The sequence below is a fragment of the Protobothrops mucrosquamatus genome, unplaced genomic scaffold (genome assembly GCF_001527695.2).
Source record: "Protobothrops mucrosquamatus isolate PMUCROS unplaced genomic scaffold, P.Mucros_1.0 scaffold358, whole genome shotgun sequence".
Lineage (NCBI taxonomy): Eukaryota > Metazoa > Chordata > Lepidosauria > Squamata > Viperidae > Protobothrops > Protobothrops mucrosquamatus.
In genome coordinates this window covers 435004-450367 of record NW_015386693.1, presented here as the reverse complement: position 1 = coordinate 450367, position 15364 = coordinate 435004, and the positions used below count along the sequence as shown (strand labels likewise).

Genomic DNA, 15364 nt, shown 5'->3' with positions numbered 1-15364 from the left:
ACTAAAGGTATACGATATGTTTCAACTCTCCCAAATAGGACTAGTTCACTAGCCTTTTGATACAATAAAATCAGTTATTTTACAAAAGAGATGACTTCTATATTATGTAACCTCCCATCAAGCACAATAGGAACAAAAGCTTCTGGGTGACGGTTTGATGAGTCCACATGGATTTTTTTAAAATTGCGTGTAAAATATGTAACACCTTCTTAGATTATAGCCAAGAAGATATAAATAAAACAGTAAATTGGTGGAAATGTTCAATTATTCTTCTAAAAATCTGTTTTTACAAAGATCAGAAATATTGCTCATTTTGGTAGTGTATTTGGCTGATAGCTTTCAGCATAGTTTCTGAAGAATTAGTGCAGCTTTAGAACTTAATCCAACTCCTGTTATTAGCTGTTTATCACAGATGAATTCTTTGATGGATTTTAGAGAAAATTAATTATGCCCACAATATATCTCTTTATAATATATGAAAGATAAGGAATATTCATGATATTAAGCTTCCCTTCTAAATTATTTAAATCATCAAAACACAAGGGAGGGTTGGTGGTAATAAAAAACATTAAAGAAAGATGCTAGAAAATACATTTAATTATATATCCCTTAAATATAGTATACATTACTGTCTGTTTTAGCATCACTTTAAGAATGTAGCTATAGCAATTTCCCTAACCAAACCCATACTCTCAGGTGCAATAAAAATGGCAATGAATCCCAGATCAGGTTTTCATTCTAAAACATATCATTTTTCATCCCAAAATCTTAAAATGCTTAATCTGCTGATTTAAAATGCAGAGCAACAAGGTAAAAAAAACACCAGTTCAAATTAATCCCAAAACCATTTATAATAAAGTAATATGAAATGTATGTATTATTTAAATAATGAGGTTCTAAACCATATGTATTTTTCTATAAAACAGCTTTAATATTATTTTAAAGCTTTCTTACCATGGCCTGCATATGGCTTGGCACTGTCATTGAGAAGGCTAGGTGAACTGCTGCTATTTGTCATCCTCTGCAGAAAATGAAAAATAGAATTGTATAGTGAATTAAGCTATTAATACCATTTGCCTCCAGATGTCTATAACTCAAAATGGATTAACGCTCATAGAATCACAGAGTCAGAAGGGATCTTAGAAGTCATCTAGTCCAAAACCTGCTCAATGCAGGATTCTTTGTAGTATTTCTGACAGTTAATCACCCAGCCTCTGATTGAAAATCTCTTGTGAAGAACTCACTATTTCATGCAGTAGCTCTTACTTTCTGACCGCTCACACAGTCAGAAAGTATCTCCTGTCTAACTTAAATCTACTTTGTTGTGGTTTAATCCCAGAAGAAACATCATTCATTCACTTCAGAGTTTAACATCTTTCCTGAATATCATCTGGGAAAAAGTTCTTGCAGGTAAACTATTCTAAAGAGGAAAGCCATAACAGAGCCCTTGTCTGGCTGATCATCCCACCTTTTCTACTATAATCTCTGCTGGGCAAATTTTAGCTAGAGCAGTGTTTCTCAACCTTGACAATTTTAAGGCATGTGGACTTCAACTCCCAGAATTCCACAGCCAGCAATGCTGGCTGTGGAATTCTGGGAGTTGAAGTCCACATGCCTTAAAATTGTCAAGGTTGAGAAACACTGAGCTAGAGTATATGATCCTGAAGATATACAAGCCCTAAGCATTCAAATGTATCCAGGAGCAAACTGACAATCAATGTAGCTCCCACAACAGAGGTCTTGATCTGTCTTACCCCTGATCATTTTGCATCAGTTGAACTCCTGAATCATGTTCAGGAACTCCGCAAGAGAAAATGAATTAAACTAGTTGAACTGTGAAGTCAAAAAGACATGAGTGATTTCTGCTGGTGCCTCCCATTACCAAAGAGTTCTTTAACAATACACCAAATAAGTGATTACATTATTACATTATGGGGGGGGGGGAGAACTGTAAATTTCTGGATGGACTGAAAGCCAGGAGCATAAAGAATAGTTATCTGCACAGCTCTAAGGAGAAGCTTGCATGAAGCAGTGTGAAAAGGGAGGAGAGGGGTGCATCCAGGTGGGAATAACTTCACAGAGCTGGAAAGAACATCCAGTACCAAGCTGGCCACTCTGGGGAGCTGTTGGAGAAAGAAAAAAAACATCTTCCCTCAACCACTTTCATTGTCATTACTAGTGCTATTCATGGGGAATCCACACAAATTAGTTAAATCAGGGAATCATTGAATCCCAAAGATTGAGAGCCCCTAGAACTGTAGAAGAATTTAGTAGCTAATTAAAATTTCTAAACATTCAAACTAGAGTATTCAGAGACTTTAGCCAGCTAAACTCCCAGGGGGAGGGCCTTCTCGGTGGGAGCTCCCACCCTCTGGAACGAACTACTCCCCTCCTTCCGCCGCGCCCTTAAGACATGGCTATTTCAACAAGCAGGACTGGCCTAAGGGGAAATTTTTAGAGGGGTTTTAAAAGCAATTTTAATAATTAATAAGGCCAAATATTTAATATTTTATTTTAACTTTGTTTTAATGATAGTTTTTGGGGTATTTCTGTAGTTGTTTTTATCAGGCTGTCAGCCGCCCTGAGTCTGCAAGGAGAAGGGCGGGGTAAAAATCCAATTAATAATAATAATAATAATAATAAAAAGATTATATATGTACTTGAACTTCAGTAACATTATTATAAAAAACTACAGGTTCTTCACTGGAAAAAATATGGTAATTATACATATTGGAACATATTCACTTTTAGGACAGTATTACAAACATAATTTAGATGTAAACCTTCTTTCAAATCAAGCTTCACTTATGACGACTCCACAGACATGTCCACATTTACATGGAAGTAGAACAGAAATACTTTGCCATCAACCTCTTTCAGAGTTTGTTTGTTTGTTTTTACTTTTCAATCTAGTCAATAGTCACGATACTTCCTGGAAGTTTCCCACTCAGGTAGTAACAATGTCCCAAGCCCACAGAGCATTTGACTATATCAGGAGGTAGCTTTGTGTCATCTAGTTTTTTAATGCAGTCCAAATTGCTAGTCAACACTTTGTAAGCAAATTCTGTACTTTAAATCGTCTATAATTCTACTTTTTTAAGTAGAGTCGATGAATAGTGGGAATCCATGCTCACTTTCTTTATACTGAGCACAGGTATATGAAACTGTGTCATAGTTCCCTAACTTAACTTCTTCCCCTAATTAAAGGTTCCAAATATTATGATTTCTTATCACAAGTTCAGCTCATGGATTTAAGTGATAAGAATTAAATGATAATGTGGATATTCTTTCGTGGTGCCTGGAGTCTGGACGGGAATAACTTGGTTCCCATTTTACTGAACTTGGTATCCATTGTGTTTTTATATATTTTTTCTTTTTATCTGCAAACCACCCAGAATCACTCTGAGAGTGAAGTAAACAGTATCTAAATTTAATGAATAAAAATATTATTTATTCATTAAGAGAAAGAGAAATCCACACATCAGAAACAATATCTATATAAATAAAAATGTAAATGTTCATTTGTTCAAAATCTTAAATCCCGAAAGTTCTTCACCAATTGCTTTGAAATTTTGACACAACGTTGCATTCGAATACGCGCGCGTTTTTATATACCTACTATTATATAGATGTCACACCTGTGACAGGTAAAAACATGATATATTACAAACGTGCGCTTTCTCTTTTCTTTCTTTTCCATTTAACCAGACTGAGCCACAGCAACGCGTGGCTGGGTACAGCTAGTGAATAATAAATATATGTGTTCAATAAATATATGAGCAATACAATTTGGCTATGGCTTCTTACAGGGCATAATGGAATATTTCAATTTCCCACATACTCACACCCTTTTTTCTGAGCATCCCTCAATCACACATACCCCTGCAAGCTCTTTTCCATGGTCTTCCTGTACACGCCCTGTGCCCTCTTTTTTTGGTGTCCAAGTAAAACCAAGAGAATGCCCTAGAAAATATTCTCTTATTGAATCTACAAAAAGGGTTTTGATAAAGCCTTGAAGAAATCTGTGCAAATGGATAAAGAAGAATTTAAGAGAAATCAAATTCTACATCAATATTTGAGTGAATTAAAGATTAAGACTGGTAAAAGTAAGAGGAAGGAACACAAAGTTGGTTTATTTGATCAAGGTTAAAATACTTTTTTTTCAATATTCTGGCAACCATTTATGGACTTTTGCTGATACCAGGATTGAAAAGTTGAGATTTTGTGGATTCGCTCAGATACAGTATAAGGAATGGGTTATCTGTTTAATCTCATAGGAGGTAAAGAGTTATAAAATTTATTTATACTTGTTCTAATGAAGGTTGGAAGTATATATATTCTTTTTTCTTCTTCTTTTTCCCTTGCCCTTTTTATTCTTTCTTTTTAATTTCTTCCGTTTCTTTAATTTTAGTTTGTACTAGTTTTCACCACTGTAATTAAAATTCTTAATAAAAAGTCTATTTAAAAAAAAACCATCAGTCTGGATGAATTATTACTTATCTTCCTATGGGGGTATCCAGCACATAATACAATATGACCAAATGGGTAATAAAAACAAAGAAGGGTTTCCTGCCTGAGCAGGGGGTTGGACTAGAAGACCTCCAAAGTCCTGTCATTCTGTTCTGTTCTGTTCTGTTCTATTCAGAACCAACAATAGAAAATGCTAAAACTAGAAGCAATGCAAATATTTTAAAATGGCTTGGCCTAAGAACACGTTGCAGGCTCAGTTTATCACTACAGGAATACTTTTCTTGGCAAGTGCATACAATTTACTATAATTACTTTGTTCTTCTAGTCTGTTATACCTTTTAAGCTTTTTGTATATTTTAGTTCCTAGTGGTGACTGCCTATACTAAGTTATGTGGGAGTGAGAAATTCTATTGAATAAGTAACTTTTACATAATAGTACTCAGAAAAGGATATTTCCAAAAATGTCAATGGACATCTTAATAGACAGGCAGGTTGCTAAACAAAAGATTTTCTTCCAAGGGTATCACCAACTTATGCTAATGAAAATTCTTACAACCAAATTTTATGCCAAAAAAGCACACTGCCAAGAGGATTACAATACTTATAGTATTCTTATGATCATTACAGATATACCAACTAAATTCAAACAAGTATCATCTTTCCCACATTGTCCTAAAAGTGATAGTAAAATATATTTTTTCTTCCGACAAGTTCTATTTGTATCATTGAAGTGGGGTTTTCCATCTATGTTAAAATTCATTTACTGCTTCCATAGAAAAAAACCTTGCGAAAATAATTTCAATCGGCAACAGACCACAGTAGACACTCTTATCAAATAATTCATTACCTGCATCATAGGATATTTTGATTCTGCAGGACTTCCAAACCCATTGACTCCAACAAAACTGGTGCTGAAATAGGAGTCTGTAAGACTAGCTTCAGCCAGGGCACTCCCATCTATACCCGGAACTAGAGGTAAAAGGAAAAAAAAGTATTTTAAAGGCAGATCTTTTCCTCCAACAGCATACAAATTTACATTTCAATATCTATCTAAGTACAGAACTCTGCCACCAAGTGAGAAATTAAAAAGACCATATACCAGCAAATTATGTTTTCTCATCACAGTAACAGGGCTCTGATTTATAGATAGTGGAGAGAACCAGAAAATGGAAATGAAATATAACTGGTAATATCAGTAAACAAACAACAAAGTTTAAACAGAAATGCAGTTAGCTGAACATTAGCATCTCTCTAACACTTCCTCTCCAATATTAAAAAATCAGTAGTTCTTTAACAAGCAAAAGCAATTTGGTCCAACATCCAAATTACAAGTCTTTGTTTAATTATCAGTTGAGTTTAAGTAGATGAGGTCTACTTAATTCAAGAGGGAGCACAAAGAACAGTATAAAATTAGCAGTCAAAAGAAGTGAAAAGAAGCTGCTCAATGTTATATCAGATTAAACAGACTCTTAAATGCTTTCAAGATTGCCAATTGAAATGCACATTTCCTAATCTATTGAAAACAAGTATTTCTTCCTATTACAAGTACTCCTTAATTCACAACCACAATTGAGCTCAAAATTTCTGTTGTGAAGCGAGACAGTTGTTAATTGAGTTTTGCTCTATTTTATGACTTTTTTGCCACAGTTGCTAAGTGAGTAACTTGCAATTGTCAAGTTAGTAACACGGTTAAGTGAATCTGGCCTCTCCATTGATTTTGCTTGTCAGGAGGTCACAACCCTCATAAATATGAATCAGATGTTAAGCATCTGAATTTTGATCATGTGACCAGTGAGTATGCTGCAATGGTTGTAAGTGTGAAAAATGGTCATATGCCAATTTTTTCCGTGTCATTGTAACTTTGAACAGTCACTAAACAAACTATTGTAAGTCAAGAATTACCTTATCATCATTACTAAGAGATAGTAAGTAAAAGGCAGCAAGTATTCCTTGAAAACTCATGCTTTCAAAACCCTGGCTGGTTAAAAAAGGCACTGTAGTGCTTCTCTGAAGAATGGAGAGTAATAAAAGAAATAAAACCTACTGCATATTGTAGTGGATGCAGTAACCTGCAGAGCCCACCTCTATGTCCACAGATGAACTGCACACAGCATGTCTTGTTCAAACTTTAAGAACTATTATATTGTAGCCTGTGGATTAGATGTTGACTCAATTATGTACAGGTCTGAAGGCTACTACTGTCTACTAATGATAGCAAGAGAATGGGATTCAGACTAGGAGGCGCAGATAGACATTTCTTTTTCACAACTCTGTTATTAGATGTGTGTCCCAGCAATAATGAGAATTTAAGAGTAGACTTCCTGATCAGATCTCTGATTCAAACCTTCTGATTAAAAATAAAGCTGAAAATAGAGTAAAATTGGCATTGGAAGTATAGGCAGAAGAGTCAGTGCTACTTTGCTCAGTTGGATTTGCTTAAAATAAAGGGGGGGGGGACAATAAAATATCCTTCAAATCAAACTCAACTCCTGTTAACTACATAGAAATAACTTCTTGGCAACAATTCCAATTACATTAGGTTAGGTAACTGTTTCTTCTAGGATTTCTTTTTTAACTTTGCAGTCCTGTGATTTCCTACTGGTTTCTCATTCGAGTTTTAAGCAGTTCTGACCCTATAAAGCTGTTTCAAGACCAGACAAGATTAACTAGATGCTGCCATCTACGCTGATTATATTCAAGGAGACATGGAAACTTCAAATCCAGATGATAATGGTAAAGGTTCCCCTGTCCAATCATGTCCGACTCTAGGGCGCATGTCCAACAATGAAATGATAACATAAACCTCAAATCTAGTTTCACTTTCATATGTAGAGTGAAGAATAATTATCACCAACTAGAGGAACGTATTGCAAGCAATAAAGAAGGCCCATTAATGGTATATTTTCCAAACTATATAGATTTCATTAACAGTTTTGAATGTTTAGCTAATTGTACATATTTTTCATACTTGTTTCAATTAAAGTGCAACATTATTCTATTTGATGAAAGTATACTGGATTTTTAGCATTTTAGAGGCTCAAGTTACATTGATTCAAAGCCATTTCTCCTTTCAAACAGGATTTTTTAAAAAATAAAGGAAAATAATATATACTTTAAGGTGTAAAAGCAAAATTATACAACTCAGATATACCGTGTTTCCCCAAAAGTAAGACCTACCCCGAAAATAAGCCCTAGCTTAATTTTGGGGGGTGGGCCTAATATAAGCCCTACCCCAAAAATAAGCCCTAGTTTTAGGGCGAGCGCATGCCTAAAAATCAATCTAGGGTGGGGGGGGTAGAATTGCTCCCCGTGCCCTGCAACCGCTTACCATTGCAGCCAGGCCTCCCATGAATCAACATCTGCCTTGCCTCATGGGCCACTTCTTCTGCAGCTGAAGGAAATGCCTCCGCAGTGCAGAACCGAGCTACAGATTCAATCCTTAGCTCGGTTCTCAGCTGCAGAGGCCTGAAATGCAGACCAGAGCTCCATTCTCAGCTGCAGAGGCATTTCCTTTGGCCGCTTTGGGGCTGCCGTAGCGAGATCACATGGTGGAAATAAGACCTGGTGCCTCTTTGGAGACAAAAAAAAAAAAAAAAAAAAGACCTGGTTTTATTTTCAGGGCAACACGGTATCTATATAAATTATGGTTACACCTAAGATTATAATCTCTGACACCCTTGGCAGAAAAGTCCCAGAAACTGAGATTGCAGATTGCTGGATGGGGATTAGTATAAAAACTAATTCTGGTTTAATTTGCATTTAGTAGAACTAAACTTAGCTAATATGAGTTCTTTGCAGTTATACTTTCAATATTCTCCCTGCTTGGAAATCTCAATTCAGCAGAAACCCTTATTACAGAGTATGCTCTTGAATGCAACAAGGCTTCTGAAAGAATATTGAATAATTAAGTAGCAGAGTATCCAATGTGGGACCAAAAAAAAAAGGAAATATTCATAGTTTGAGTATGAGCTCAGCCCAGGTATCAAAAAATGCAGAAGACATTCACTGTATTTCAATAAAAATAGATTTATATGCCTCACTTCTGTTTAAACTATTGTACATCTTGAAGAAAAAAGCAGAAGAGAGGGACAGACTGGGAACTTCTTTTGTCTTTTAAACACAGATTGTTTTAATTAACAGACCAGCTGAGAGATAGTATGTGCAATTCAAAGTACTGGTTATCATCTTTAAAACCTTGCCTGGCACAGTGCCAGGCGTCTTATAGGACTGCCTATCTCTGAGGGTATCTGCTGTTTCACCAGGTGCAACAGGGCGGATGTACTCCAGTCCCCTGTATTGAACAATCTCGTATTACAGAATCAAGGAGGGATCCTTCTTCTGTTAGCACATCTGCCGTAAGGAATGCTGCCATCCTCCCCCAAGACTGAGACTGCCTTGACCTTCCTGTCCTTTCAGAAGGCTGTGGAGACCTGGCTTTTCTTCCAGCTGCTGTGTTGGGATTTTACATAAGGCCAATATAGGGATGGTTTGGGTGGTTAGGTCTGTTACACAGTGTCCTGACCACAGCATTATGATTACTTTAATTCTGGTTTCTGCTTGATTTATAGAGGTCTTATTACATTGGTTCTGCTGTTCCCCACCCAGAATTCGTATGCAAGATGAACAGCCATGTTAATTTTCTAAAATAAATAAGGCCATAAATCATCCACAGAAATAGAGCCATTGGATAGCAATGTCATTTGTTGCTGAATTAATCTGCCTTTCCCGTGATGACTGAATTCCATACAATTTTTGCTATGTTCAGTCATTATTGTGGAAGTCAATAAATTCCAAAGTTATTTAGAAATTTGTAAATCCACATGGCTTTGCAACTAGCTTCACTACCTGAAATTTGCATGGCCCTGGTGGAAGATAGCACTGCAGCAGCTTGTCTTCTGTCAATGAATGCAATTGATTTTTTTCACCACCCCAGAGGATCAGGAACTATTTACAGACTTGCTGTCAGCTCTAACTTCAGCCCAATCTGCATCCATATAGCCAGTTAATTCAGGGCTACTGCTTGCTGTCAGTTTTATCTTAAGTCAGTGGGGCCCTTGAGGCATTTGCCCAGCCTCTTGACTAGAGTCCAGTCACTTTATGTTGGCATAGTGAATTTTCTGCAAAGAATTCACACTGCAAAAGTTTCTGGTCTAGTTATTGACATATGCTAACCACTTTGCCAAGTTGTTCACCGTTCTATCTTTCCTTTAGAAAATTAGCTTCTATAAGTAAGTAAATTTACCTCAGTCAGTCTTAGGCATTCTAAAATGCCCTATAGTCATGTTTCTGGTTTAAGCAGATTATATCTTTTTCAATTTGTGCTTCGATATAATAAAAGATGTTGCCAATATCCTTCACTTCAATTCCCTTTTTAGGTGCTTCACAGTCCCCTTACAATGTTGTCAGTCTGCACAACAAATTATTAAATCATTCAACATTTGGCAAGATAAAGTCCATTTATTTTTAAATCTTGAGGGTCAGCTTTGCACTACTTAATTCCCTTTTAAGCAACATTTGATTTGATTTCTCTCTGAAAGTCTTTGCAGCCAATTTTAATCCATAAAGATTTTTCTGTAATTTGTACACAAGCTTCTACTTGCAAGCTTGAATGAACCCTAAGGCCTATTCTATGTAAATTTCTTCTAATTCTACAAATACAAAAAACAGTCTTTACATCCAGATGGTCAATTTATATGCCTCTGGCACTATGCCTAAGAAAGTCCTAATTAAAGTTTTTTCATAATCTCACAGTAGTCTTCTCCATATTTCTGAGACTATCCCTTGACTATTATTCTAAAGAACAAAACTTCCCCATCTGCACTGCATTTGGTCTTAAAGATACATCTGCACTCAGTTAACTTTCTTATGGTAGATAGTTCCACAAACTTAAGTGTTGTTGTCAAATTCCTTAACTGCAGACTAGAACTGATAAAGCAAGATTCTCAAGGTCTTTAATAAGTTTTAATGCTGAGAATTAGAGGTTAGAATTCAGAATACAGAACTCAGATAGGAACACTCCAAACCTCCTTTCTTCATTAAGATACACTTTTAATGAAACTCTTGAATGTTTTCTCAGCCTGTTTGCATTACTGGCTAAGAATCAATTTCTTTGATAAGCCTATAGCTATATCACCTATATGCTGATCATTTGTATTTAAAGATATAGCTGCTCTCTGAGTCTCAGTGCAATGTCTCAAAGTAATTTTTGTAAACAGATTCTTAATCTTCCCTTGCTTGCTTCTTTCAAATTTCTTGGATTCAGAAACTGGCAATTTTTAAATATCTCCCCGTGTCTGAGAACCCGACCCCAGTTTTGTTAGGTTTTTATGAATGCCTTAACTGTGGCTCATGTTCAGCTGCTACTATAACTGCAATTCCCTCTCTGCAGTCAGCACCACATCAGCTGGTTCTTCTAAGTTCCCTTCTGAAAATATGATGCTGGTTTGAAACTAGAAACTGGAAATAAATGGTAAGGGATTGTCTGCTGATAGCTGTTGAGTTCAGAGCCTGACATTTTACTCTTAGGTGGCCTTACTTGCTCATCAAAGATAGCAATACTACTGTAATCTTATAGTTGTCATATCTAGAATCCTGTACCCTTTTGTGCTAGATACTAATCAACCATGATATACAGTACTACAATACAGCTTTTTTATTTTTGAAAATACAGTTTACAGTTTAAGTGTACAGTTTAAGATCCAAATTTACATGTAAATTGATTTTCTGTGGAAAATAGTTCATAAGGTGTGTCTTTCATACCTTTAGAAGGTAGTCCCTGTTGATGACTGTTAGCTGTTGAAATCATTATATTATCTTTATTCAAGTCAACTAACATAGTTTTGCACACGTCCCAAAAAAATGCTTATTATTTCTGTAAATCCAGTTCTGATGTAAAGGGAACAGTTCTCCCAGTATAATCCCATTTTCCTTTATATAATCAGACATCTGTCCATTCATAAATTCTGTGCCATTGTCAGAATAGAAAATCTGTGGCTGTCTTTCCAATTTATTTTCTACATAAGCCGTAAGAATCTGAATTTGCAGGTCACTTTATGCCTTATCAGATACAAACAAAAATAAGATGCTTCATCAAAGAAAATTACAAAATGCCTGCTTCTGTCTTTTGATCCAGTAGGAAGAACAGAAGTCAGTAAGGATTTCCATACCCACTGAATATTGCTGTTGCACTGCATTTTCAGAATTACTTTTGTACTATGTGATTCATCAAACACGCAGTTATGTTGATTGCATATTTGTAGTTTAAAATTGTGAGATGTATAGTCAGTTGTTCCTCTGCATCTACTGTACCTGATTTGCTGAATATACCTACATAGGCAATCTAATTGTCTATTCAAAGATTCAATACAATCTTTCCCTGCACAATAGTAGTAACTGTGAGAGGGATCTCGGAGTCCTAGTGGACAATCACTTAAATATGAGCCAGAAGTGTGCTGCAGCTGCCAAAAAAGCCAACACAGTGCTGGGCTGCATTAACAGAGGGATAGAATTAATACCACTTTACAATGCATTAGTAAGGCCACACTTGGAATACTGCATCCAGTTTTGGTCACCACGATGTAAAAAAGATGCTGAGACTCTAGAAAGAATACAGAGAAGAGCAACAAAGATGATCAGGGGACTGGAGGCTAAAACATATAAGGAACGGCTGCTGGAATTGGGTATGTCTAGTTTAACGAAGAGAAGGACGAGGGGGGACATGATAGCAGTCTTCCAATATCTCAGGGGCTACCACAAAGAAGAGGGAGTCAAGCTATTCTCCAAAGCGCCTGAAGGCAGGACGAGAAGCAACGGATGGAAACTGATCAAGGAGAGAAGCAACCTAGAACTAAGGAGAAACTTCCTGACAGTTAGAACAATTAACCAATGGAACAACCTGCCTCCAGAAGCGGTGAATGCTCCAACACTGGAAGTTTTTAAGAAGAGACTGGACAGCCATTTGTCCAAAATGGTGTAGGGTTCCTGCCTGAGCAAGGGGTTGGACTCGATGACCTCCAATGTCCCTTCCAACTTTATCATTATTATTATTATTATTATTATTATTATTATTATTATTATTATTATTATTATTATTATTATTTACACTGCTTTGCTAAGTCTGGAAGCTGGGATTAGCATAGAATTTACAACTCTCTGGGGAATCTACTCTGAAAAGTCCAGTTTCCAATAATTTTCTTTCCAACAGCAGATCTCCATTCTTGTTAACAATCCCCATCAACACTATGTTTCTCTCTGACTGTATAACACGTAATATAGTGGCGCCTAAATCTAGAAAACTTCAGTGCATCTTTAACATGCCCATCAATTGGCTCTTCATCACTAGTCTTAATTTTATTACAAACTTCCAAATTTCTTTCAGACTTATGTTTTTTTTTATTTGCTACTACAATCTGCTCTTTGAGCTTATATCAATACCAACAAAGAAATCTTTATTTCAGAATACTAGAATAGTTGCTCCGCCGGCCAGAGTTCAAATCACCACCCCTTTTAGTAGCTCTGACAGTAAGACCTCTTTGAGACATCTTTTTCCCATAATGCATATTTCTCTCTCTCACACACACACACACAAACACACAGGAAGGAAGGAAGGAAGGAAGGAAGGAAGGAAGGAAGGAAGGAAGGAAGGAAGGAAGGAAGGAAGGAAGGAAGGAAGGAAGGAAGGAAGGAAGGCTTCTCTAGCCTTTCATCTTTACTAGTTCTCCCTCCATTTACACTTCTAAAGTCCTGGCCAAGACTTTCATCTCTTTGGGGGTAAAATGGCCTCTTGAGTGATTTGCTTTTGCAGGTAAAACAAAAAATATTTAGCTCTGAAAACCAAGGCTTTTATTTCCAAAGTGCATTTTTCTATCCCATTAGCGATTCATACTCATGTATTTTGGATAAAATGTGACCCAAAGTCAGGTTTTATTGAAGCACAACTTGTGGCAGAGACAGCAGAAGGAAAGCAACTTAACTTCTTACAATTTCACTATTTCTAAACAGTTTCCCAATATCAAATATTTGACATATGTGGACTGAGATGTTTGCACCATCCTGTATTCTTAAAATGCACATTCCTCCCATTAGATACAGATTATAGTTCACAGCCTCTGGATGGTACATTTGTTAATTTGTTCCTGACATTGCTCAGATATTTCAATACCCTAGCATGGATTCACAACTTGGTACATCAGCCAAAATAAACCTATTGGATACTTGAGCCCTAGTTAAGAGAATGTGCTACATTGCTTATGCTACAAAAGGAGAACCCAGAGTAATTAAGCAGAGTCTCATTTGGAAAAAAAAAAGTGAAACACTCAATAATATAATGTTCTTGGATTGAAAACATGAGTTTAACCCAATTACTACCAGTGAAGTAAAAGCACGAAAATTAAATGCTTCACTTCTACAATATCTACATTATTCTTGAAGTGAGAAGCTGGGGGGAGGGGAGAGACAGTGAAATAAGAAGTTCTCTTTTGTTTTTTAAACATAGATTCATTTAACTAATCATAGCCTGAATAAGAAATCAGCACAGCCAGAGTATGCAAGAACCCTTCTCCCTATCCATCTCCCAGCATTTGTTCTTGTGGTCAAAACGCCTCATAGAAGCAAAGAGATGGTGCACTCTTTTGTGTAATGTTTGCGGATGAAGTAAACATCTATTGGGGAAATAGTTTTCATGTGCAATCCTACAGCCTTAGGCTGTGCAATTCTATTGTATAATGCAATCTACATACAGTAGTGGGATTTATGTCTAACTATATACAGGATTATTGTGTTACTATCTCTAGAAATCATCCAAATAGTTTTCACCAGTTAAGTGTAATCCACATATGCTAAATTACTATTTCTGTCATTCCCAGACAACAGAGACGTAATGTGTCTGGAGGTCACCACATTATGAGGAAACTCATTTCAAAAATATCCCACACAAAAATCTGTATCTCTCATACAAGGTATGTCTATTTTTTATTTCTGAAAATAATTTTGGAGATGTAGATAAATTAACTGTTCGAGGGTTGCAAAATATGGACCTTACTGTGCCATGTGACTAATTGGTACATGGTACATATTTTCTATTTATTCTTCCATTCAAGTAATTATCTTTTCTACAGCTTATTTCAGTCATTTTTAAAGTTAGGAATTACAAGTGAATTAAAGGAAATTCTCTTCCCCAAAATGTACAAAACCATAAGATGTTTGAAGACATTTATATATATATATAAAAAAAAAACCTACGAACGATGTGCCTGTTACCTCATTACCAATGGTAGGAGAAACATAAGCTACAGTGACCCAAATGCTTGTCCATGCAGAATGATATATTACTTTACTTCCTTCACTGCTTTTTCCAGTCAGTGACATATTAGTTTAGCAGATGCCCTGCTATCTTTTCTATTGGGATTCAAGTCTCCCTGCAATCTGACCTAAAACACATGCTTTAGGTTGTCCTAACCCCATTTAAGTCCAGACGTGTGGCGAAGATTGTTGAGAGTGTGGTTGCGCAGCAATTCCCTCGGCACCTGGAGGAAACAGTCTATCTAGACCCGCTCCAGTCGGGCTTCAGGCCGGGATACAGCACGGAAACGGCATTGGTCACGTTGGTGAATGATCTCTGGAGGGCCCGGGACAGGGGTTATTCCTCTGTCCTAGTTCTTTTGGACCTCTCAGCGGCTTTTGATACCGTGGACCACAGTATCATGCTGCGGCGCTTGGGTGAGTTGGGAGTGGGAGGCACTGTTATGCGGTGGTTCTCCTCCTTCCTCACCGACCGTACGCAGTCTGTATTGGCAGGGGGACAGAGGTCGACCCCAAGGCCCCTAACTTGTGGGGTGCCACAAGGGTCGGTCCTCTCTCCGCTTTTGTTCAATATTTATGTGAAGCCGCTGGGGGA

The 15364-nt window shown here is 36.7% G+C and overlaps 1 protein-coding gene across 1 annotated transcript in view; it reads right to left on the bottom strand.

Moving 5' to 3' along the window:
* PAN3 (poly(A) specific ribonuclease subunit PAN3) overlaps positions 1–15364 on the bottom strand; it is a 70693-nt gene that overhangs the window by 47964 nt on the left and 7365 nt on the right. Inside the window, exons 3-4 of the mRNA XM_015815650.2 lie at positions 5318–5510; positions 955–1021 (exon numbers count right to left, since the gene is read on the bottom strand). Coding sequence (XP_015671136.2) covers positions 955–1021; positions 5318–5510 — 260 coding nt within the window. The remainder of the gene's footprint in view (positions 1–954; positions 1022–5317; positions 5511–15364) is intronic.